The sequence below is a fragment of the Rhinoderma darwinii genome, chromosome 2 (assembly GCF_050947455.1).
Source record: "Rhinoderma darwinii isolate aRhiDar2 chromosome 2, aRhiDar2.hap1, whole genome shotgun sequence".
Classification (NCBI taxonomy): Eukaryota; Metazoa; Chordata; class Amphibia; order Anura; family Rhinodermatidae; genus Rhinoderma; species Rhinoderma darwinii.
Window position 1 is genome coordinate 77,126,510 of NC_134688.1, and position 27,318 is coordinate 77,153,827.

The window sequence follows — 27,318 nt, forward strand, 5'->3', positions numbered from 1 at the left end:
AGACCAAGTGGGCGTTGTACAGAGGAGTGTATGACGCTGACTAATCATTACCAATCTCGCTGTAACCTGTCATTTACAGCGAGCTCTCGCGAGATTACGCTTGATCTGCTGTAAGTACCAAACAAACGTTAACGAAGTGCCGGGATTGTGAATAGACATCCCGTCCTGGCTGGAAGGAACGTCTAGTCACGGTCTAAACACTTCTGTAACGTTAATATGTCTGTATAATACAGCACATAGTGAATAATGCAGTGTCACTATGCGCTGTCTAAATGAATGGAGAGAAGTGCATGATGCTGATTGGTCAGCGTCATACACTCCTCTGTACAACACCCACTTGGTCTAAAGTGAAACACGCCCACTTGGGCATTAAGAAACTAATTAGCATAAAGCTAAAATCGCTCCTATCGTTATAAAAACAGATCGTTTTTCTAAATAAAAAGCACTGCTGTCACCTACATTATAGTGCCGATCTCCTTATGTAGGAGATAGAGCACTTATAATGTGGTGACAGAGCCTCTTTAACGTTCCAAATATATATAAATCCGTACTCGGACATTTACTCCCACTGCCCTGTACAAAAATCTATCTAGATCTTCAAAGCATTATAAACATATAACAGGCAAACACACCACCCATTTCTTTGTAATCACATCAGTTTGTTCTCAAAAGGATACCAGTACGTTCAAAACATAATGAGGATATGTCCCTTTGTGGCAGTCATGCAGAAGGACGCAATACCCGCAACAGTCCTTCAGCGCCGGCCTCTTCGTCCAAGCTCTTTTCCGCTGGGATCAACACCCTCTCTCTGCTTCCTCAGGTCTTAATCGACTTTCATTGCTGTCTAGCCATCGGATAGCCTCTCTAGGAGCCTCAAAGAAGAAAGTAGTTCCCAGGGCTACCACCCGAAGTTTTGCTGGATACATCATAGAATACGGAATGTTCAATGCCCGAAGGCGTTTCTTTATGTCCAAAAATTGCGATCTTTTCCGTTGCACTTCCATTGAAAAATCAGGGAAGAAGGATATCCTCACCCTATTGAAGGAGATATCTTGACGTTCTCTCGCTTTCCTCAATATCTTATCTCTATCCTTGTAATGTATGATCTTTATGAGAACTGGTCTCGGCGGTCACCCCGGGGGGCCAGGTCTGGTCGGCACCCTGTGAGCTCTCTCCACTGCAAATAGAGGGGTCAATTCCTCCCTGCCAAATGTGTCAATCAGCAATTTTTCGAAGAAATCGTCAGGGTTGGTGCCCTCCACCTTTCCCGGCACCCCCACTAGGCGGACATTGTTACGGCGCAGACTATTTTTCATATCGTCGGCCTTCGCGTGTAATGCAGCCACAGCTTGAGAATGTGATTGAACATCAAGCCGTATATTAGGAATAGCATAATCTATGTCTGACACTCTCCCTTAAATGGCTGTGGTGCGCTCCGCCACCTTTTGCAGGTCATTTCTTAGCAGCAAAATATCCTCTTTCAAAGCCCCCATCTGGCGGGTAAACGTAGTGAGAACCAATGAATTCTGTTTCACAGCGACCAAAATGTCTGCTAAGGAGGGTTCCAACAAAACCCCCTTCTTAGAGCTCATCTTCCCGCCATTATTCTGCTTACCCGGCGTGGTCCCGCTCACCTCCTCCTCGCTCCCCATGTCTTCTTCCAACATGGAGTATCGAGATCCATACGATGGGCTACCAGCCGCTGGTCCTCCAGCTGGCTGCAATTTCAGTGTCGCCGAGCCTCACGCTCTAGGTGTACAGGCGTACCGCTCCAGCATTTCTGCTGTATCCCATCGGATGCCTCTGTTCCGGCACTCTCTCACGCTGGCGCCATCTTGGGAGCTAGACCCGGGTCTCGGTGGCGGCGTTTTCTGCTTTTTAGTGCAGGTCATCGTGGCAGAGCACTCCAGGACAACCGCCTCCAGTATAAGACTGTCTTGGGGTCTTAGGTTTTCCCAGGTTCAATGAGATATACAGGTACTTTCAGGATGGGCACAGCCCGAGCTCCAGTCTCACACATCTGCTCACATCCGCCGCTAGGCCATGCCCCCCAGACCTGTGGGTTCCAAATGCTCACTATACCCCTTGAAAGATTCCTTAAGGGGTGTAGTTTCCCAAAAGGGGTCGGTTTTGCGGTGTTTTCACTGTTTTGGTACCTCAGGAGATCTGCAAATGCGACATGGCACCCGAAAACTTTTCCAGCTAAATTTGAGCTCCAAAAGCCAAATAGCGTTCCATCCCTTCTGATCCTTGTCGTGGGTCTAAACAGCAGTTTATTACAACATATGGTGTATTTCCGTAATTAGGAGCAATTGCGTTACAAATTTTGGGGTTATTTTCCTCCTTTATTCACTGTAAAAAATAAATATTTCTATGTTTTTTCATTATCACGGTTTAATTCCACTAAATTCATCAACAAAACCTGTGGGGTCAAAATGCTAACTATACCCCTAGTAAAATTCCTTGATGGTGTAGTTTCCAAAATGGGGTCACTTTTGAGTGGTTTACACAGTTTTCATCCCTCCAGGGCGTTGCAAACCTGACATGACACTGAAAACCAATCCAACAAAATCTGTGTTCCAAAATCCAAATGGCGCTCCTTCCTTTCTGAACCCTGCCGTGGGTCTAAACAGCAGTTTATTACCACATATGGGGCGTTACCGTAATCGTTGTACACATTTTGGGGTGCTCTTTATTTTTGGTAAAAATGTCTATGTTTTTTCAGAAAAAAACCTGTAGATTTTCATTTTTCCAGACTATCTCCAATAGATATAGCAAAAAACCTGTGTAGTCAAGAGGCTAACTATACCCCTAGATAAATTCCTTGAGATGTGTGGTTTCGAAAAAGGTGTCACTTTTGGGGAGTTTCCACTGTTTTAGCACCACAAGGCCTCTTCAAACCGGACATGGTACCTAAAATATATTCTAATAAAAAGAAGGCCCCAAAATCCTCTAGGTGCTCCTTTGCTTCTGAGGTCTGTGCTTCAGTCCATTAGCAGGCTAGGGCCACATGTGGGATATTTCCTAAAACTGCAGAACCTGGGCAATTAATATAGAGTTGCATTTCTCTGGTAAAACTTTGTGGTACAACAAAAATGGATTAAAAAAAGAATTTCTGCAAAAAATATGAAATTTGTAAATTTCACCTCTACATTGCTTAAAATTCCTGTGAAACGACTAAAGCAGGGGTCTCAAACTCGGCCGGGTAAGTGGGCCGCATATAGAAAAAATGGGAAGTTGACGGGCTGCATTACTTTCAAATTTGATACAATACTAAATTATTGTTAATCAATTAGTTATTTGAACTACTATAACACTATATTACTAGAATAATAGCGCTAGGTTTAAAATTTGAGATATTTCTCCACGTGCTTATTTCAACAATCCAGCTTTCCAGTTTAAGTGTCGCTAAATGCAGTCCGGCGGCTCAGTTAGCACACATGTCAAGATTGGGCAGCCCCTGTTTAGATAGTGCCGCAGTGCCCTCTGTGGATGCTGCCGCAGTGCCCTCTGTGGATAATGCAACACACCCCTAGATAAGGCCACAGTGCCCTCTGTAGATAAGGCCACAGTGCCCTCTGTAGATAAGGCCACAGTGCCCTCTGTAGATAAGGCCACAGTGTCCTCTGTAGATAAGGCCACAGTGCCCTCTGTAGAGAAGGCCACAGTGCCCTCTGTAGAGAAGGCCACAGTGCCCTCTGTAGAGAAGGCCACAGTGCCCTCTGTAGAGAAGGCCACAGTGCCCTCTGTAGATAAGGCCACAGTGCCCTCTGTAGATAAGGCCACAGTGCCCTCTGTAGATAAGGCCACAGTGCCCTCTGTAGATAAGGCCACAGTGCCCTCTGTAGATAAGGCCACAGTGCCCTCTGTAGATAAGGCCACAGTGCCCTCTGTAGATAAGGCCACAGTGCCCTCTGTAGATAATGCAACACACCCCTAGATAATGTCAGTGTCCTCTTCAGATACTGTCACACACCCAATTTTAGATAACGCCACAGTGCCCTCTGTAGAGGCTGCCACAGTGCCCTCTGTAGAGGCTGCCACAGTGCCCTCTGTAGAGGCTGCCACAGTGCCCTCTGTAGAGGCTGCCACAGTGCTCTCTGTAGAGGCTGCCCCAGTGATGTCAGGGGCTTGCCCAGAGCTGGAGTCCCAGGCAGAGCGCTAGTAGGCTCTTCCTGGGACTCCAGCTGTGCTCCTGACATCACTGGGACTCCTGCTCTGGGGAAGCCCCTGACATCATTGTCGATGTATGGACAGCGATGTCAGAGGCTTCCCCAGAGTCCCGGAGCAGAGCCGATAATAGCGCTCTGCCCGGGACTCCGCTCTGGGGAAGACCCTGACACACTGTCCATATATGGGCAGCGATGTCAGGGAATTCCACAGAGTCCCGGAGCAGAGCCGATACTAGCGCTCTGCCCGGGACTCCGCTCTGGGGAAGACCCTGACACACTGTCCATATATGGGCAGATATGTCAGGTAATTCCGCAGCGTCCCGGAGCAGAGCCTATACTAGCGCTCTGCCTGGGACTCCGCTATGGGGAAGACCCTGACACACTGTCCATATATGGGCAGCGATGTCAGGGAATTCCACAGAGTCCCGGAGCAGAGCCAAGACCAGCGCTCTGCTCGGGACTCCGGCTCTGGGGAAGCCCCAGACATCGCTGTTCATATGTGGACAGCGATGTCAGGGAATTCCACAGAGTCCAGGAGCAGAGCCGACACCAGCTCTCTGCTCCGCTCTGGGCAAGACCCTGACACACTGTCCATATATGGACAGCGATGTCAGGGAATTCCACAGAGTCCCGGAGCAGAGCCGACACCAGCGCTCTGCTCGGGACTCCGGCTCTGGGGAAGCCCCAGACATCGCTGTTCATATGTGGACAGCGATGTCAGGGAATTCCAGAGTCTCGGAGCAGAGCCGATACTCTGTGTTGTTTTGAATACTTTGAAGGGTGAAGTTTTTAAAATGGAGTGACATATTGGGGGTTTCTAATATAAAGGGCCCTCAAAGCCACTTCACAACTGAACTGGCCCCTGTAAAAATAGCCTTTTGAAATTTTCTTGAAAATGTGAGAAATTGCTCCTAAAGTTCTAAGCCTTGTAACGTCCTAGAAAAATAAAAGAATGTTCAAAAAATGATGCCAATCTAAAGTAGACATATGGGGGATATGAATCAGCAACAATTTTGTGTGGTATAACTGCCGGTCTTACAAGCAGATACATTTAAATTTAGAAAAATGCTAATTTTTGAAATTTTTCACTACATTTTGGTGTTTTACACAATAATAATAATTCTGAAAATAATCTCAGAATCACTTGGATAGGTAAAAGCATTCTGACGTTATTACCACATAAATTGAAACATCTCAGATTTGAAAAATGAGGCTCTGTCAGGAAGGTCAAACGTGGCCAAAGAGGGAAGGGGTTAATACAGGAAAGAAAATAAGGAAAATGAGTAAATGTATATCCGTGGTTAAGATTAGAAAACCATAGGAGTATGTGATGTAAGTGTTACACAAGGATGATCTACCATATATCATCAAGTGTTCACATCTTTTATGGCATATCTACAGAATACAAAAAACAAAAAGCACTCTGCGAGCACCAAGACCACCAGATGCCATATAGAAGTATAGATCAGCAGCACTGGACAGAAAGATATAGGTTGGGTGCAAGCCTCTTAGGTCACAGTCCAATGACCCTTCAATATAAGTAAAAGGAAAGTGAGGCAGCACTACCAAATTTGTGAAAAAATTATCAGTTTATTCCACTCGTGTGCGACGTTTCAGCTCAGTGCGAGCCTTTCTCAAGCATAACCGTGAAGTACAAAAAAACACATATATGCAGATCACAATCAAAATCTCATTACAAACATTTCGTGAAATAATAAAAGAATAATAAAGCTGATATATATAAAATCGTGTCAATAAAATCCCTTGTAGGTATAGTGATATATATATATATATATATATATATATATATATAAATACATATATATCAAGTAATATATATAGTTAGTGAAAACATCATATAACGTTAATAAGGTCAATCAGTGAGATTGGCAAATAACTGACTCTGTGACTGTCTTATTAACGTTATATGATGTTTTCACTAACTATATATATTACTTGATATATATATATATATATATATATATATATATATATATATATATGTCACTATACTTACAAGGGATTTTATTGACACGATTTTATATATATCAGCTTTATTATTCTTTTATTATTTCACGAAATGTTTGTAATGAGATTTTGATTGTGATCTGCATGTATATGTGTTTTTTTGTACTTCACTGTTATGCTTGAGAAAGGCTCACACTGAGCTGAAACGTCGCACACGAGTGGAATAAACGGATCATTTTTTTCACAAATTTGGTAGTGCTGCCTCACTTTCCTTTTACAGATGCCATATACAGATTATTGGCATTTTAGTCTCAGCTATCTGCTATGCTGGAGTAAGATGCAACAGATTTATTAAAAGGCATATGCCTCTGAATAAATCTGTTGAATCTTCCTGCTGATTGTTGCGCCAAGGCCAGTTTTCTGACATAAATAATAAATATATTGGCCCCCTTTTTCTAAACAACGCCCCTTTTTCAAAAAGTAGCGAAGGCGACATAAAAGTTAAAATTTTCACCGCAAATTGACCCTTTGGGCCTTTAAACGATTTCTTTATGCCAGAAAACCGACGTAGAAAGGTTGATAAGTTCGCCCCGTGGTGTTTTGTGATATCTACAGAATATGCAATGAATGCTTGATAGGTGTCTACGCACGCAGCTCTCTCCATTGAAGTTTATTGGAGTTATGGAAATAGCAGAGCGCTATTGAACGGTTCTCAATACAAAAGGATCCCGCATGTGATTAACTTTTTCTTAAGCTTTGTTCACATTTGCGTCGCTATTTCCATTGTTCTGCTTTGTAATAGGAGCAGAACGAGCAGAACGAAAATAACGGAAGTGCTGTATCCGTCGCATGTCAGACACCAATGGCGCCCAACGGAATCCTTTGACTTTAATGGGTATCGTCAGATTTGTGAAGGAGGCCTTATAATACTATTTTTGAATTTAGTAAAGTGCTAAATTTATACCTGCGCATTAGGTTTCCTGTTTGAACTATACTTCTTTTTTCTTTTTGGGAGTCCACCTTTGTAAAGAAATACATATTATAAAATTAACATGAGGTAACATTTTCCATTTATGTAATTCGTCACGTGCCCAAGTCCAGAGGAGTATGGCTGGATTACACATGCAGTTTTTTTTAGCTAAAGCCAGGAGAACTGTATATCATAAAAGACGATAAAGTATAAGGGTATGTGCACACGGTAGCAGGCATTTACGTCTGAAAAGACAGACTGTTTTCAGGAGAAAACAGCTGCCTCGTTTCAGACGTAAATGCTCCTCCTCGCATTTTGCGAGGCTTCTCTGACAGCCGTAAATTTTGAGCTGTGCTTCATTGAGTTCAATGAAGAACGGCTCAAATTACGTCTGAAAGAAGTGTCCTGCACTTCTTTGCCGAGGCAGTCAATTTACACGTCGTAGTTTGACAGCTGTCAAACGACGACGCGTAAATGACAGGTCGTCTGCACAGTACGTCGGCAAACCCATTCCATCGATTTTAATTGACAGATGTATGCCATAAAGGTGTCCTATGATTTTGTTTGCAACACATCTGCATCCCACAGCCCCAACTTTATTGAAAAACATAGTCAACTATGCTTTTCAATACAATTGTATACAAAAAATATCTATAACTAGATAGATAGATAGACAGACATTTTTTGTTTTGTTTTTATGATAGTCAATGGCAGACATATGGAACAGTATAGTTATACAGTTGCATACATTGTAGCATATGGTCAGAGCAGGGGGATTTTTTAGCTGCCTGAAAACATCCCTTGTGACTAGGACTGGAAGGCCCTTCCGCACTATTGTACACAATTGTATTTGCGTCCTTAGGACGCGGATACAATTGAAAGCGCTGGCAAAGCAAGGGAACCATGAGTTCCCTGCCTTGCCATCCGCCACTTTTCTTGTGATGCAGGAGGCCACGTCATTGCGCCACCTGCGTTGTTTCCCGCCGGAGCAGGCCTGGAGGAGAGGACGGCATGCAAATGGGAACAGGTCGGTGCTTATTGAAGCAGGGGACACTGTGGCACTATCTACATAGTCAGTGTGTGGCGCTATCTACATGGGCAGTCACTAGCGCTAACTACATGGGCAGTGTGGGGCGCTATCTACAGTGGGCAGTGTGTGGCGCTCACTACAGGGGGCACAGTGGCGCTCACTACAGGGGGCACAGTGGCGCTTACTACAGGGGGTCACAGTGGCGCTTACTACAGGGGGTCACAGTGGCGCTTACTACAGGGGGTCACAGTGGCGCTTACTACAGGGGGTCACAGTGGCGCTTACTACAGGGGGGTCACAGTGGCGCTTACTACAGGGGGGTCACAGTGGCGCTCACTACATAGGGGGCACAGTGACGCTCACTACGGGGGGCACAGTGGCGCTATCCATGTGGGGCATAATGGCATTACGTACAGGGGGCACTGTGGTGCTATGTAAATGGGCACTTTGGCACGATCTAAATGGGGATCTGCCATTATGTACAGGGGGTACTGTGGTGCAATCTATAGAGGGCAGTGTGGCGCAATCTAGAGGGCACTGAGTGTGGCACTATCTACGGTGTTTTGTACGCTGAGTAGTGGTCAGCACATATCCACTAGCCTAGCCCTTTATATTAGAGCTTGTAATATAAACGGCTCGACTGGTTGTTACATGCAGAACAATACTGATAGCGTAAAAACCAGAGCATGCCGAAAATACCTTGGTTTAAAAAGTATGCATTTGAGAACCCCCATTTAAAAATCCTGCGTTTGCCCCTGCGTTTCTAACAGTCCCACCAAACATAATAGGTGAATGTGTTGTGAATCCAGGCTTATACAAGCGTGGCCTGATAAAAATGTGAGCATTGAAATAGGAGCGGTCTGTATGATGCCCCAGTACTAAACAACTTTCACCAAAAACCACAAAATTTATCACTAGTAGAAACAAACATAATATAGAGTACTCACTGAGCGAGAAAACAGCCTTCACCTTTGGATCCAGTATAGAATCACTTTCTTCTGAACTTGTGCCAGATCTCATGATGGATGTAGAACAATGAGTGCTAAGATAATTAGATAATGGTCAAAATAGTAATTTGTTGGTTTTTTCTACAGTTTAACCCCTTCAGGACTGAGCCTGTTTTGGCCTTGAGGACAAGGCCGATTTTTCAAATCTGACGTGTTACTTTAGGTGGTAATAACTTGAGAATCCTTTTGCCTATCCAAGCGATTCTGACATGGTTTTCTCGTGACACATTGTACTTTATGTTAGTGAAAAAATTAGGTCGATAAATTCAATATTTATTTGTGAAAAACATTACATTTAGAGAAAATTTCCAAAAATTAAAATTTTTCGAAATTAAAATCTATCTGCTTGGAAGACAGATAGTGATACCACACCAAATCGTTACTATTTCACATATCCCATATGTCTACATCATGTTTGCATCATTTTTTGAACATCCTTTTATTTTTCTAGGACGTTACAAGGCTTAGAACTTTAGCGGCAATCTCTCATATTTTCAAGAAAATTTCAAAAAGCAATTTTTTCAGGGACCAGTTCTGAAGTTAGTTTGAAGGCCTTATATATTAGAAAGTCCCCATAAATCACCCAATTTTGAAAACTGCACCCCTAAGAGTAGTCAAAACAGCATTCAGAAAGTGTTTTAAAGGGATGTTGTCATGAAATATTTTTTTTTATATCATATTGCTTTTAGTATGATATTAAAATGCATTTTATTTATTTGTGTTCTTGTGTTCTTGTGTTCTACTTTTTACTTTTTTCTTACTTTTACTTCTCTATGGGGGCTGCCATTTTTTTTCCATCTCTGTATGTATCGATTAACGGAATACGGCACATACAACCCCATAGAGAATGCGAACGGGAGCCGTTCCATTCACTGCAGTGTACGCCGCTCCCACACAGACCAAAACAAAGCTCGTTCGTAGAGCGAAATCCGGCGCCATTTTCATGTGGACCGGAAGCCGCTGCCGGACAGTAAGATGACGACTTCCGCCCGCGGCTTCCGGCCATATGTTCAACGAAGCGAAGGCGCAAGGAGTAGGAGCGGAGGCGGCAGGAGCAAGTGATTTATGTTCGTGTATATGATGTGTGTATTATGTTAGTTTATGTTTGTGTTATACGGTCTGCTGAGCACTGTATCTAATACTCCTACACTGTGCAGTCGCTCATAAAATGGCGGCACACAGTGTAGGAGGTTTGAAGATTCAAACCCCTCCTTCTCCTGGCACTAGCCAGAATAACGGAGGGGGGATTGTGTGAGGACACTAGAGCGAATGTGTCTACCCCAAATTTGCAGCATAAAGCAATGAAGTTGCTTTACGACATTGACCATGCTGCAATTTTTGGATCTGCTCCCTCTAGTGGCCAGCACATGGAAATGTTATAAATTAGAATCTAATTTATAATATTTCCTGACTTGTGAAAAAAAATGTCAAATCAAAACAATGTTTAATCACTTACATAATAATTGTTTAACTAAAAAAAAAAAAATTCTAGCGACACATTCCCTTTAACCCTTTAGGCGTTTCAGAGGAATTAAAGCAAACTACAGGTGAAATTTACAAATTTTATTTTTTTTGCCAAAATTCATATGTAATAAAAAAAATTCTGTAACACAGAAGGTTTTTCCCAAGAAATGCAACTCAATATATATTGCCCAGATTCTGCACTTTTTAGAAATTTCCCACATGTGGCCCTAGTGCGCTAATGGACTGAAGCACAGGCCTCAGAAGCAATGGAGCACCTAGGGGATTTTGGGGCCTCCTTTTTTAGAATATATTTTAGGCATCATGTCAGGTTTGAAGAGTTCTTGTGCGGCCGAACCAGTAAAAACAGTGCAAAAGTGACCCCATTTTGGAATCTTTCTAGGGGTATAGTTAGCATTTTGACCCAACAGTTTGTTTGCTAAATCTATTTGAATTGGTGTGTGAAGATAAAACTCGACTTTTTTTCTGAAAAAACGTAGACATTTTTAATTTTTACAAGGAATAAAGGAGAAAAAGCACCACTAAATTTGTAAAGCAATTTCTCCCGATTACGGCAATACGACATATGTGGTTATACACTGCTGTTTGGACCCACAGCAGGGCTCAGAAGAGAAGGAGCGTCATTTGGATTTTCGAGCACAAATTTTGCTGGAATAGTTTTCAGTGCCATGTCGCATTTGCAATGCACTGAAGGGACCAAAACAGTGGAAACACCCCCCAAAAGTGACCCCATTTTGGAAACTGCACCCTTCAAGGAAAAAAATAGCCCTCATACCACTATGTCTACGAAAAAATAAAATGAGTTAAGGCTCCAATAAGCCAGGAAAGAAAAAATATGCAGTTGTGCAGGCCCGAGGGGAACATTTCTTCTGTTTCAAGAGACGAATTATCAAGGCCCTAAAATTAGGGAACCAGAAAGGGTAGGGCCAGTGTTCCTTATAAGGTGCGCGGCTGCGCACATTCCAGTCTGCCCACTCACTAAAGTTTCAAGCTCATGCACGGTCACGGGCTGCAGGTGGATGCAGTAGCGACAGCCACATTCACCTGTATGTGCGTCCTCAGGGCTCACAAACAAATAAATACTATAGGCTGCAGGCCACGTTAACCCTGCAGCCTATAAGCTGGTCTGCGCATGTGTCCCGCAAGAGAGGCAGTGTAGCGCTCCGTCTGTCGCGGGAACGGAGTAATGCAAGTACAATCTTTTTTTTTTTTTAATGAGCTGTGGGGAGGGGGGCTATGTAGCGCTATATAGAGGGGGGGAATTGCTGTGTAACACTGTGCAGCTACAGGGGGTCTGTGCGGCAGCAGCTACAGGGGGGTCTGTGCGGCAGCAACTACAGGGGGGTCTGTGCGGCAGCAGCTACAGGGGGGTCTGTGCGGCAGCAGCTACAGGGGGGGTCTGTGCGGCAGCAGCTACCGGGGGGGTCTGTGCGGCAGCAGCTACGGGGGGGGGGGTCTGTGCGGCAGCAGCTACGGGGGGGGGGTCTGTGCGGCAGCAGCTACGGGGGGGGTCTGTGCGGCAGCAGCTACGGGGGGGGTCTGTGCGGCAGCAGCTACGGGGGGGGTCTGTGCGGCAGCAGCTACGGGGGGGGGGGTCTGTGCGGCAGCAGCTACGGGAGGGGGGGTCTGTGCGGCAGCAGCTACGGGGGGGGTCTGTGCGGCAGCAGCTACGGGGGTGGTCTGTGCGGCAGCAGCTACGGGGGGGTCTGTGCGGCGCCTTCTACAGGGGGGTCCGTGCGGCGCCTTCTACAAGGGGGTCCGTGCGGCGCCTTCTACAGGGGGGTCCGTGCGGCGCCTTCTACAGGGGGGTCCGTGCGGCGCCTTCTACAGGGGGGTCCGTGCGGCGCCTTCTACAGGGGGGTCCGTGCGGCGCCTTCTACAGGGGGGTCCGTGCGGCGCCTTCTACAGGGGGGTCCGTGCGGCGCCTTCTACAGGGGGGTCCGTGCGGCGCCTTCTACATGGGGGGTCCGTGCGGCGCCTTCTACAGGGGGGTCCGTGCGGCGCCTTCTACAGGGGGGTCCGTGCGGCGCCTTCTACAGGGGGGTCCGTGCGGCGCCTTCTACAGGGGGGTCCGTGCGGCGCCATCTACAGGGGGGTCTGTGTGGCACCATCTACAGGGGGGGTCTGTGTGGCACAATTTACAGGGGGGGTCTGTGTGGCATCATCTACAGGGGGGCTCTGTGTGGCACCATCTACAGGGGTGGGTCTGTGTGACACCATCTACAGGGGGCTGTGTGGTGCCATCTACAGGGGGCTGTGTGGCGCCATCTACAGGGGGGCTGTGTGGCGCCATCTACAGGGGGGCTGCGTGAGATGCTATCTACAGGGGGATTTAAATTATGTTTTCTTATTCTCTTATTTAGTCGCTATATTAGCGTTTACTGGGGGTATTACTTTTGCTCATCAGATTGCCCACCATTGATGGAGACTTGCCCTGCTCCCTAACTGCCCCGCTCAGGAGCTGCCAAGACTTAGGGTATGTTCACACGCAGTAGCAAAATACGTCTGAAATTACGCAGCTGTTTTCAGGCGAAAACAGCTCCTGATTTTCAGAAGTTTTTTTTAACAACTCGCGTTTCTTACGGCCACCTTTGGAGCTGTTTTTCAATGTAGTCAATGAAAAACGCCTCCAAAAACGTCCCAAGAAGTGTCCTTCACTTCTTTTGACGAGCCGTCATTTTACGCGCCGTATTTTGACAGCGACGCGTAAAATAAAGGCTCGTGGGAACAGAACATCGTAATTCCCATTGAAGCACGCTCCAAAAGCCAAATGGTGCTCCCTCCCCTCTAAACCCTACAGCGTGCCCAAACAGTTGTTTGCTTCCACATATATCGCATTGCCATAACCGGGAGAGCCCTTTTAACAATTTTTGGGGTGTGTGTCTCCAGTGGCAGAAGCTGGGCACGACATATTTGCCACTGAAATAGCATATCTAGGGAAAAATTTAATTTTTACTTTGCACCATCCGCAGCCCAATTATTTATGGAAAAGTTCTGTAGGGTGAAAATGCTCACTACACCCCTCAATAAATGCCTTGAGGGGTGCAGTTTCCAAAATGGTGTCACTTCTCAGGGGTTTCTTTTATTATTTCACATCAGAGCCTCTGGAATTGTGAACCAGTACTTTGTAAATCACTTTTACATGGTACTCTTTCACTCCTGAGCCCTGTCAAATGTCCAGGCAAAAGATTAGGGCCATACGTAGGGTGTTTCTAAAACCGGGAAACGCAGTAGAATAATTAGAGAGTTGTCTTATGGTGGCACAAGCTGGGCGCCACATATTGGCATATCTATGGAGAAAATCACATTTTAACTCTGCAACATCAAGTGCACACTAATTTCTGCAAAACACCTGCGGGGTTAACATGCTCACTACACACCTAGGTGAATACCTTGAGGGGTGTAGTTTCCAAAATGTGGTCAATTCTGGGGGTTTCCACGGTTTACGTCCCACAAGGGCTTTGCAAATGCAACCAGAAACCAATCCAGCAAAATCTTCTGAGCCCTGTCGTGTGCCCAAACAGCAGTTTATGACCACATATGGTGTATTGCCATACTCAGGAGAAATTGCTTTACAAATGTTGGGGTTATTTTTTCCTTTATTTGTTGAGAAAATGAAAGATTTTGAGCTAAAGCTACGTCTTATTGAATTGGATTGTTTTTAAGTTTCACTGCCAAATTCTAATAAATTCTATAAAAAAAAAAACCAGTGGGGTCAAAATGCTCACTCCACCCCTAGATGAATTCCTTAAGGTGTGTAGTTTCCTAAATGGAGTCACTTTTTGGGCGTTTTCACGGTTTTGGTCCCTCAGGGGCTTTGCAATTGCGACATGGCCTCCGCAAACTATTCCTGCTAAATGTGATCTCCAAAAGCCAAATAGCACTCTTTGCCTTCTAAACCCTGCCACGTGTTCAAACAGCTGTTTATGACCAAATGTGGGGTATTGTTATAATCGGGAGAAAATGCTTTACAAATGTAGCGGTGCTTTTTTGTCCTACTTTGCTTTAATATCTGTGAATCATGTAAAAGGTTAAGAAACTTTCTAAATTAAGTTTTGAATACTTTATGCAAAATACCTATGGGGTCAAAATGCTCACTATTCCTCTAGATAATTTCCTCAAGGCGTGTAGTTTCCAAAATGGGGTCACTTGTGGGGGGTTTCGGCATCACAAGACCTCTTCAATCCCCACATGGTGCCTAAAATATATTCTCATAAAAAGGAGGCCTCAAAATTGACTAGGTGCTTCAGGCCATAACCACACTAGGGCCACATGTGGGATATTTCTAAAAACTGCAGAATCTGGACAATAAATATTGAGTTGTGTTGCTCTTGTAAAACCTTCTGTGTTACAAAAAAAAAGGATAAATAATGAATTTCTGAAAGAAAAAAAAAATTACATTTGTAGATTTCACCTTTACTTTAATTCCTGTGAAATGTCTAAAGGGTTAAGAAACTTTCTGAATGCTGTTTTAAATATTTTGAGGGGTTCAATCTTTAAAATGGGGTGAATTATTGGGGGTTTCTAATATTTAAGGCCCTCAAAGCCACTTCACAACTGAACTGGTCCCTGAAAAAATAGCCTTTTGACATTTTCTTGAAAATCTGAGAAATAAAGTTCTAAGCCGTGTAACGTCCTAGAAAAATAAAAGGATGTTCAAAAAAATGATGTCAATCTAAAGTAGACGTGTATGGATGTTAATTAGCAGCAACTTTGTGTGGTATAACTGCCTGTCTTACAAGCAGATACATTTAAATTTAGAAAAATGCACATTTTCGCAATTTTTCTGTGATTTTCAAAATTAAATACTGAATATTGAGCAAATTATGCCAGTAACACTTCTTTATGGCATGCTAAGAGAAAAACAGGCCAAATCGACATCATCCATAGTGTTCAAGGCCTGGAACAGAGAGTTCCCAGATCCTGATATGACACAAAAACTGCTAGAAGACTGGACAAGTGTGAGAAAAGCAGTCATAAATAAGCAGTGGAGAAACCCACCTCAAATTCCTACTTAGAGCCATCTATGGCATTGACATACCTCCACCCTAATGCTCGAGATATGTCGGTGGCTTGTCCAAGGTGCATCATCCCCTAAATCTGGCCTCATTTATGGTTTATGGAGATGCCCTAAATTAACCCTATACTGGGAAGAAATATTAAAATTTATAGCAGACACTTAGGGATATCCCTTCCCATGGACACCTTACCCCTCTTATTCCATATATTACCTGACCCCTCACTTTCTCCGCAAGCCCTGCATGCGTTTTTCCTGGTAGATAAACGCAGCAAACTGGCCCACTGGCTTATACAGCAGGTTCTCATGCTTGCTAAAATTATAACGCAAATGAAAAAGTTTATACGTATGGATAGGCTGGAAATCGAGCATACCGCAGAAGCTAAAGCCTCAAAGTTCTTCCAGAAATGGAAAACTTATATGCAAACACTTCCAACCGACCGAAGTTACGGAGTTGATGGCCCCTTTTCATTACACTTCCTGGTACTTGACCAGGGTATTTATGGTTATGTAGGCGCACCTGTTTGGACACTATGACATAGCTGTTCTCATACACATGTTCGGTCAGAGAATATCCTCTGTCCTTGGGCTTTCAGGGGTGTAGGGCTTGTTTAACTGGTTACATTGTTAATTTGACATCTAATCACTTGTACATCACTTGAAATAAGATGTCATGTTACTATATCTTGAATATGCATTGTACAATGTATAATCTGAAATGCATACTGTATTTTAATATCAACCTAGCTTTATTACTTCGGTTGTGTTCACATCAGTGTTGGTTTCCGTTGAGGGGTTTAGTCGGACTTTTCAACGGAAAGGCAAACTGAATCCATAGGTTTCTATTTGCATTACCATTGATTTCAATGGTAATGTCTCCGTTGCTTAGGGTTTCCGTTTGTCACCATTGTGTAAGGTTTCCGTTTGTTTTGATTGAAAGGTCTGATGGAACCCATCGACGGAAACCAACCCTGATGTGAACAGGCCCTTCTTGTTGAATTCTACAACTTTTTTTTTTTTTAAGATTTAAGTTTATAAAACATACAATCCAAAAACAAAATATCAAGGATATGTATGTTTTAACCCCTTCAGGACTGAGCCTGTTTTGGCCTTCAGGACGAAGCCTATTTTTCAAATCTGACATGTGTCACTTTATGTGGTAATAACTCCGGAATGCTTTTACCTATCCAAGCGATTCTGAGATTGTTTTCTCGTGACATATTGTACTTTATGTTAATGAAAAAATTTGGTTGATAAATTCAATATTTATTTGTAAAAAACACCAAGATTTGGAGAAAATTTGTTACTAGTTAACATTTCCCATATGTCTACTTTAGTTTGGCATAGTTTTTTGAACATTCTTTTATTTTCTAGGACGTTACAAGACTTTTGCGAAATTTATTGGAATTAGTTTGTGAAGATGAAAATCTACTTTTTTTCAGAAAAAACATAGAAATTTTTAATTTTTTCAAGGAATAAAAGAGAAAAAACACCCCAACATATGTAAAGCAATTTCTCCTGATTATAGCAATACCCCATATGTGGTAATAAACTGCTGTTTGGACCCACAGCAGGACTCAGAAAGGAAGGAGCACCATTTGGATTTTGAAATTCTGATTTTGCTGGAATAGTTTTCAGTGCCATGTTGCGTTTGAAATGCACTGGAGGGAACAAAATAGTGGAAACCCCCAGAAAGTGACCCCATTTTGGAAACTACACTCATCAAGGAATTTTTCTAGGGGTAAAGTTAGCATTTTGACCCCACGGTTGTTTTACTGAATTCATTGGAATTATTCTGTAAAGGTAGCCATTTTTAATTTTTACAAGGAATAAAGGAGAAAAAGCACCCCAAAATTTGTAAAACAATTTCTCCCGATTACGGAAATATGCCATATGTGGTAATAAACTGCTGTTTGGACCCACAGCAAGGCTTAGAAGGGAAGGAGCACTATTTGGCTTTTGGAGCTTAAATTTAGCTGAAATGGTTTTTGGGTGCCATGTCGCATTTGCAAAGCCCCTGAGAGGCCAAAACAGTGGAAACCCCCCAAAAATAGGAAATTACACCACTTAAAGAATCTATCTAGGGATATAGTGGGCATTTAGACCCCACAAGTCTTTTGCAGGATTTATTAGAATTAGGCCGTGAAAATGAATATCAACATTTCTTCCACTAAAATGTTGCATTTTTTCAATTTCACAAAAGATAAAAGGGGGAAAAAGCTGCCCAACATTTGTAAAGCAATTTCTCCCGACTATGGCTATACCCCACGTGTGGTCATAAATGTTTTTTCATTAGAAAGTAATTAACCCTTTCTGGACTGATCCATTTTTTTATTTTCCTTTTTAGTTTTTTCCTCCCCGCGTTCCAAGAGCCACAACTTTTTTATTTTTCAGTCAATAGAGCGGTATGGGGGCTTATTTATTGAGGGACGAGCGTTCGTTTTTATTGGTACCATTTTTTGGTACATACAACTTTTTGAGCACTTTTTATTACATTTTTAGGTAGAGCCAAGGTGACCAAAAAAACTGCGATTTTGCCGTTTTAAATTCTTTATTTTTCACGAGAGATGCTCCATACATCACCCCCCACACTAAGACATGCTATGTTGTGGTGCGCAAAGGGGTTAATGCGCAGCGCATGGTGCGGAGTGAAAATTTAAATTTTCCACTCATATGCCATTTTAGTGCACTATATGTTGTGCCCAGTTTGTGCCACTGAAGACAAATACCTCATAAAATATTAACCGGGTTCTCCTGGGTATGGCGATGCCATATCTGTGGACGTAAATTGGTGTTTAGGCACGCTGCAGGGCTCAGAAGGGAGGGAGCGGCATTTGGCGCGCAGAGTTTGCTTGGTAGTTGTTCTGTTTGGAGTTTTACTGGTGTTTCAGTTTATAATGTGGGGGCATATATTATCTGTGCGGGGTACATCAGGGTATAATAAGAGGGTATAATAATGCAGTAAATAAATAATAATCCGCAGATATGTGGCCGGTGTCGCACTGATAAATGGTGCCCGATCTTATCTGCTTTTGGAACACTGCACATTTTGCATCGCCATATTCTGAGAGCCAGAACTGTTTTATTTTTTCTCCACCGGGGCCGTGTGAGGGTTTATGCTTTGTCGGACAATCTGTAGTTTTCATTGGTACCATTTTGGGGTACCAGAAATTTTTTTGATCACGTTTTATTCCATTTTTTGGCAAGCAAGGTGACCAAAAACCATCAATTCTGACAATGTTTTTTATTCGTTTTTTTATGGCCTTCACCCTGGGCTATAAATGACCATTATACTTTATTCTGCGGGTCGATACGATTACAGCGATACCAGATGTATATAATTTTTTTATGTTTTGCAGCGTTTGTGCAATAAAATCACTTATTTATAAAATAAATAAATTTTTGTGTCACCATATTCTGAGAGCCATAACGTTTTTATTTTTCAGTCAAAAAAGCGGTGTAAGGGCTTATTTTTTGCGGGACGGCATGTAGTTTGTATTGGTACCATTTTCGCGTACATGCGACTTTTTGATCACTTTTTATTGTATATTTTGGGACGGTTGGCAACCAAAAAAATTGTGATTCGGGCACTGTTTTTCGTTTATTTTTTTCGCGGAGTTCACCGTGCGGGAAAATATTACAGTTTTATAGTTGGGGTCGTTACGAACGCGGCAATACCAAATATGTGTACTTTTTTTAACGTGTTAATTTTTTTCCTATAATAAAAGACTTATTATAGGAAAAAAGCATTCTTCGTTTATGTCACTTATAACTTTTATTTTTACACTTCTTAAAAACATTTTTATTATCTTTTTTTTACTTGTCCCACTAGGGGACACTTAGACTTGCAGCTTTGATCGCTGCTGGAACACATTACACTACACACGTAGTGTAATGTGTTCTAACTGTCATTGTGACGTAACTGTCACACTGACAAGAAGCATCGGAGGACCGGCCGGAGGCTGATCCTCCGAGGCTTCCGTACATGGCAACCCGGAGGTCATTGTCTGGCCTCTGGTTGCCATGATAAGGATCGCCAGCCCCCGCAAATACATGTGGGGGGCTGCCGATCCGCTGTAAACCTCTTTGATGTGGTGATCGCAATCGACCACCGCATCGAAGGGGTTAATTGACGATTTCAGCGGCGACAGGCCGCTGATCGGCAACGGGGAGAGCAGGGCTGACACCCTGCACAGTTAACAGCCGCTGCGGTGTAGCGCCGCGCGGCGGTTAACTGTTAAAGCACGGACGTAACTGCACGCCCAGGTGCGCGAAGTTACTGCTCACCTGGACGTGCATTTACGCCAAGGTGTGGGAAGGGGTTAATTGTACAAATCATTGAAACAAACAATAAAATGTTTAAAGAAAAACAAAAAACAACTTACTGTTGGCCAGACATGGACGGGAGAGCTTCCTATAAATAAACATATGTGATTAGTAATGCTAAAGGAAAGATATTCATTATTATTAAAAATGAACAATAAATACAAAAATATTTCAACTTCTTTTTGTTTGCAAAAAAATATTTTTTTGCTGAAAAGCAATAGTGAGATCTAAAACACACTACAAAACAATATTTTTTTTTTTGCTTGTGGCATTTTTCTTATATTTTGGTGTAATTTTTTGGGCCTGTTTTTTTAAAAAATATAGCATGCTCTAGGTATGGCTTTTTTTCAGATGTTTTCCCCATAGGCTTCTCTCAAAAAACGGCTGGAAAAAAAACCCACAATGTGCAAAATGCATGAAATTCATGAAGTTCTTAACAAGCCCAAAAAAAACAAACAATAACCACAAGGTGTTCTGAAGGTTTAGAACCCATTTTCAAATAGTCTATCAGGGGGCTTCATGTTCAGGCTCCCTCTATTAGTTACATAGATCTCTCGTCTCTCTGGACGAACGGACAGCCCGTTAATGTAAACGGGCACTTAGTAATGTGGTGTGTGTGGTGGCGTGGCAGAAATACACTTTGTAAGATTCCTCCACAGATTGCAGTTGACTGCAGAGGGATATCCTTTGATCATCCTACAATTGGAGTACCCTTCTAACAAAAAGGAATTGTTCATAGCAGAAAACCCCAAATTTATAAATTCCGCCTGAGGTGAGAGTTAGAGCTCTAAATTCCCCAAAGTTTCACTTACCAGAAGGCCATAGCTTCAGAGATGCTGCACTGTTTTCATCTTGGTCATAGCTTAAATGGTCACTAACCTCTCAACAAGATTTGCATAAATAGAAAACTACAAGCGAATATAAGCAATAGGAAAACCTGAGAATTAGAGATAGAAATCTTTAGAGAAGGACGTATCCAGCACTCGTTTGTATAAAACTTCCAATTTATGAAGTCATATTAAAAAGCAAAAAAAAAAACCAAAAGGATTAAAACAATCCCAGGACGACGCTTACGCGTTTCGAACCGCTGGGGTTCTTAATCATAGCCAGCTTACCGCAGCTTGAAGTTCAAACATTTAAACCAGATACATCCTATATCATGTGACTTACCATAGGAGGAGTTTAACATTAACCCCATATGCAATTAACAATATTCAAATGCACGAAAATAAACACTGACTGAATTTATCAATCGTTAGCGGTTTAAAAAAAAAATTATCTTATGTTCCCGAATGTGGTGACCGTTTTACATGGTATATGAATTCAAAAAAGCATCACTGTTTTTGCTAAATTATTAGTTGGTATAAGTATAGATGTTATGTCTCTATTAGACAGGCTTCACAAGATCCAATAGAAACTAACTGATGTGTACAAGTAATCTTATCGATAGATCCGTGGTGCTGAAAGAAAGCATGTTCAGTGTTCTTAATTGGAGCTTATAAAGAGCTTCACAAAAGTTGCTGAAAACAGCTCCTGTCGCATTAGATGTAATAGTATATTTTCTTTATGTTCCCTGAAAATTGTTATTCTATCTAATTCAAAATGTCAGCCTTATAATATGTTTGTGTAATTTGCTCAATAGATGTACATTAAATCATTCCTGAAATTCATTCCTTTTGGGAAACGTGTATCCAATTTCAAAATCCACAGTGCTTCTCTATTGAGGAGTAATTTTCTCCAATCCCCCCTCTTTTTGGTTTGAAAACTCTTTCTAGTCCACAAACCTGTAGGGAACCTATATTGTGGTGATGAGCCTCTATAAAATGTTTTGCTGCCCCTGATACACTACATTTATTTGGGTTTTTGATGACTGTTATATGTTCCCCAATGCGTTTTTTCAATGCAACCGACACATTGTAGGTTACATTCCCAAATATAAATTATGTATACTACATGGGTTGTAATAAAGTTAATAAAAGTTTTAATTGCAAATTGAAATTTAGTGGAAAAAGAGACTATGTGTATTGGTCTGTATGAAAGCACATAAACCACATCTCGCACAGCTACATTTATATGAACCTTTGCTACTGAGCCACGTAAAGTTATGGACAGTTTTTTTTAGGGATAGCGCTTGGTGAAATAAGATTCCCTATAGTTGCAGAATTTCTTGCTATAAAATTACATCCAGTTTTTATCATGTTTTTTAATACCGGATCTTTGTCTAATATAGGAAGATATTTTAACACATTAGCCACTATTTCATTATAATGAATGCTAAAAGGGCTTGAAAAAAAAAAAAAAACATCTTTAACCCTGTACTCCGGTTCTGTGTCATTTCTTATTTTTTTCAAACATAGATATTAATTCTAGTATTTGTGTTAGCAATCCCCTTTGACACTAGATTAAAAGCACGGTGTCACGAAGGGTCTGTGGACCCACTGAGCCGTACCGCCTTGGGGGTAAGGCAGCTGGCCAACAGGGCGCAGGTGAAAGTCTATAGTTCATATAGGTACCTGTGGCAGCTCAGACAGAAGCAGGGCAGGCTCAGCTAGGAGTAGGCAGCAGGTAGACGTCAGGCGAGGTGAAGCAGGTCAGACGTGGAATACAGCACGACACGACTTTGGCACAGCACAGTGCTCGACCAGGCTGGTATCGAATGCAAGGAACAGGTACAGGAAACAGGAAACACACTAGGAGGCCATCACACAGACAAACTAGGAGACATCAACGCTCAGGCATAGAAGCAGGGGGCGGACCCCTCTAATAGTCCAGGGTATTCATGGGTCAAAGTTCATCAAGAAGTCCGGTACGCGCGCTGCCCCTGTAAGAGCGGGCATGAGCGTGCGCACGCACCCTACGGGATCTGGCTGAGGTGAGTGGAAGAGAGTGCTGGCGTCTCCGACACGTGGCTGCGGCTGTCAGGAGGGGATTGGAGCTGACAGCCCCCAGCCACGGACATTACACACGGTGCTATACTACATCCAATCTTAATTGAGCAATTATATTACATTCTCTCGAAAAATCCTGATGTGGAGTACAAATCCTTTTCGCTCTAACGTACTTTCCTATTGGCAAATTATTTATCACATGCTTAGTATGTGCACTAGGAGCATGTAAAACAGAATATGCGGATATGGGCTTCGGATATAGATTGCTATATATACGACGGTAAAGGGTCTCCTGTGAGTAAGAGATATAGAAATTGAATAGTTGTGGAATTAGTGTTAAATGTGAAAACTAAGTTGTTGTTGTGGTTAGTATTAATATAAAATCAACAAATTTTGGTATAAATGGGATCAGTCCAGACCATACCATCTATATATCGACCGTAATAATAAATACTCCTGATGTATGGATTAGAATTTGTATAAATAAAATGTTCTTCCCATCAGGAAACATAAATATTCGCTAGGGAAGGCGAAAACTTTGCTCCCATGGAACATCCTAAGCACTGGAGAGAAAAAAATCCCAATGAACAGTAAATAATTATGCTTTAACATATATTCTGTGACTTCGATGATATACTCTTTTAATTAGTCACCATAGCGAGTATATTTACTGAGCTGACCCCCGAGGGCTATAATGGCTTTATCGTGTGGAATTTAGGAATACAGGGTTGTTATGTCACACGTTACCCAACAAAAAAACATTTTCCCATTTTAGTTTGTCCATTACTTTCAGAACTTCCTTGCTATCCTTAATATAGCTGGGTGACCTTTTCATTAATGGTTTAAGTTTAATAACAAGCCATTCTCCTAATCTCTCATTGATGGATACTATACTAGACACTATAGGTCTAAGGGGAGGGGGAATACACTCTTGTGGACTTTTGGCAATGCATGGAAGATGGGAATTATGGGATGATCCCTATTCATATATTTAGCCTCCTTTTCAGTTAGAACAGCTGTGCTTAGTCCATCTTGAAGTGCTGTTTTTTTGAAAAATATCTGTGGGATCTGAAGTTAATTTCCTATATGTGTTTGTAATAATGTGTTCCTGCCTATTATATGTGTTTGTCATTTAGCAAAAACATTATCTCTTTTTCATAGAGACCCGAGTCTAAAACTACTACTGAGCCGCCTTTGTTTGAAACCCGTATTACTATATTTGTGATTTTATTTAGTTCTTCTAATGCCAAATTTTCTCCCTTCGTTAGATTGAAAATATTAGATATTAATTTTATTAATCATCCATTATAGGTGACCTAGACAAAATTGGATAAAAGGAAGGGTTGGGCTATGTTCACACGGCGTATTTTGCCGAGTTTTTTGACGCGGAAACCGCGTCGCAAAACTCGGCAGAAACGGCCCGAGAACGCCTCCCATTGATTTCAATGGGAGGCGTCGGCGTCTTTTTCCCGCGAGCAGTAAAACTGCCTCGCGGGAAAAAGAAGCGACATGCCCTATCTTCGGGCGCTTCCGCCTCCGACCTCCCATTGACTTCAATGGGAGGCAGGAGAAAGCGTATATCTCGCTGTTTTATGCCCGCGGCGCTCAATGGCCGCGGGCGAAAAACGGCGCGATAATTGCCGCGAAAATCGGCGTGTAGGGAGAGGAATATCTGCCTCAAAGTTCCAAATGGAATTTTGAGGCAGATATTCCTCCCCCAAAATACTCCGTGTGAACATAGCCTTAGAGAACGGTTTAGTGTCTTCCGTAGGACGTATCAGGATGTCTGGTTCCACATTTTCATTATTGAAGGTTGATGATAGCAAGCTGTTCCTCAAAATTGAAGTCTTCGAAATTGTTCTGCAAGCAAAATTCTGTAGTTAAATACGATACTACTTCTTGGTTTTCACGTGCTCCTTTGGAAAAATTAAAAAATAAAAAAAATAAATGTCCACACTATCCGTATATATGTTTTTCTGATCATTAAACACTCAAAAAAAAAAGAAAAAAAAAAAGATATATATAAATATATATATATATAAATACTTGTTTATAATGACTGAAACAAATATTTTAAACACTGAAGTTTATAATTTAACCAGTACATTACAGAGATCAATAGTCTAGAAAGACTTACAAGAGCAGCAGCTCTGTTTTCTGATCAACATGTGCCGGATACGGATTGATTAAGCTAATGCACGATTTAGAAAAAGATTTAACTCAACAGATATGAATTTGGTGGGACAGTACCACACTACAATCATATACAGTGGATATAAAAAGTCTACACACGCTTGTTAAAATACCAGGGTTTTGTCAGGTTACAAAATCAGTCCAAGATTAAATAATTTCAGAATTTTTTCCACCTTTAATATCACCTATAATCTGTACAATTGTATTGAAAAACAAACTAAAATCTTTTAGGGTGGAAAAATAAAAATAACAGAACAAAAATAATGTGGTTGCATAAATATGCACACGTGTAAACTAATATTTTGTTGAATTACCCCTTCACTTTATGACAGCATTCAGTCTTTTTGGGTAGAAGTCTATCAGCATGTCACATCGTGACTTGGCAATTGTTGCACACTCTTCCTTGCAAAAGCGCTCCAAATTTGTCAGATTGCAAGGGCGTCTGCTGTGTACAGCCCTCTTCAGGTCACCCCACAGATTTTCAATGGGATTAGGTCTGGGCTGTGGCTGAGCCATTCCAAAACTTTGATCTTCTGGTGAAGCCATTCTTTTCTTGATTTGGAGGTATGCTTTGGGTCGTTGTCGTGCTGAAAGGTGAAATTCCTCTTCAGATTTTTAGTAGAGGTTGCAGGTTTTGTGTGAATATTGTCGTCTGATATTTGGAACTGTTCATAATTCCCTCCACCTTGACTAAAGCCCCAGTTCCAGCTGTAGAAAAACAGCCTTAAAGGGAAGGTGATTTTTTATTATATTGCTTTTAATATAATATTAACAAAAATTGTATTTATTTGTGTTACTTTTTACTGTATTCATACTCTTACTTCTCTATGGGGGCTGCCATTTTTTTTTTCATCTCTGTATGTGTCGATTAACATAGAGAATGAGAACGGGAGCCACACAGACCAAAACGAAGCTCGTTCGTAAAGCGAAATCCAGCGCCATTTTCACGTGGACCGGAAGCTGTTGCCGGACTGTAAGAGGACGACTTCCGGCCGCGGCTCCTGGCCATATGTTCAATGAAGCGAAGGCACAAGGAAGAGGAGCGTAGGCGGCAAGAACTTTGTTAGACCAGCGGAGGTGGCGGCAGGAGCAGGTAATTTATGTTTGTTTATGATGTGCGCGTTATGTACGTGTATGTTCATGTGTGATACTGTCTGCTGAGCCCTGTATCTAATCCTCCTACCACTGTGCATTCGCTCAGAAAATGGCGGCACACAGTGTAGGAGGTTTGAAGACATTCAGACCCCTCCTTCTCCTGGCACTAGTCAGGAGAAGGGAGGGGTGATTGTGTGAGGACTAGAGGAGAGTGTGTCCACCCCAAATTTGCAGCATAAATCAATGAGGTTGCTTTACCACAGTTACCATGCTGCAATTTTGGGAACTGCGCCCTCTAGTGGCCAGCACATGGAAATGTTATAAATTAGAATCTAATTTATAATATTTCCGGACTTGTGAAAAAAAAAAAAATAATAATGTGTAATCACTTAAATACTAATTGTTTAACTGGGGAAAAAAAATAAAAATTTCTAGCGACACATTCCCTTTAAGCATAATAATGCTGCCTCCACCATGCTTCACTGTGGGTATGGTGTTCTTTTGGTGATGTGCAGTGTTGGCTTTGCGCCAAACATACCTTTTGGAATTATGACCACAAAGTTCAATCTTCGTCTCATCGGACCACAACACGTTTTCCCACATGCTTTTGGCAGACTTTATGTAGGTCTTTGCAAAACATAGCCGGGCTTAGTTGTTTTTCTTTGTTAGAAAAGGCTTCCGTCTTGCCACCCTACCCCACAGCCCAAACATATGAAGAATACAGAAGATTGTTATCACATGCACTACACAACCAGTACCTGCCAGAACTTCCTGCAGCTCCTTTAATGTTGCTGTAGGCCTCTTGGTAGCCTCCCGGACCAATTTTCAACTTGTCTTTTCATGAAGTTTTGAGAGACGTCCAGTTCTTGTTAATGTCACTGTTGCGCCAAATCTAATTCAGTTTTTGATAACTGGCTTTACGGTGTTCCATGGTATATCTTATGCCTTGGAAATTCTTTGATACCCTTCTCCTGCCTTTCAACAATCAGATGCATTATGATGTGTTGTAAGCTCTTTACAGACCATGCCTTTTGATGTCACTTGCAACAAAGAAAAGGTCAGGAAAATCCTAATAGAACAGCTGAACTTTCTATGGGGTTACTCAGAATCACTTTAAATAATGGCAGCTGTGTATTGACTACTATTTAACAGGAGTTTAAATGTGATTGG

The 27,318-nt window shown here is 42.2% G+C and overlaps 1 protein-coding gene across 1 annotated transcript in view; it reads right to left on the reverse strand.

Annotated features, from left to right (window-relative positions):
- PHF11 (PHD finger protein 11) overlaps nucleotides 1-27,318 on the reverse strand; it is a 196,737-nt gene that overhangs the window by 98,004 nt on the left and 71,415 nt on the right. The window contains exons 6-8 of the mRNA XM_075851785.1: nucleotides 20,032-20,060; nucleotides 9,088-9,182; nucleotides 7,105-7,160 (exon numbers count right to left, since the gene is read on the reverse strand). Coding sequence (XP_075707900.1) covers nucleotides 7,105-7,160; nucleotides 9,088-9,182; nucleotides 20,032-20,060 — 180 coding nt within the window. The remainder of the gene's footprint in view (nucleotides 1-7,104; nucleotides 7,161-9,087; nucleotides 9,183-20,031; nucleotides 20,061-27,318) is intronic.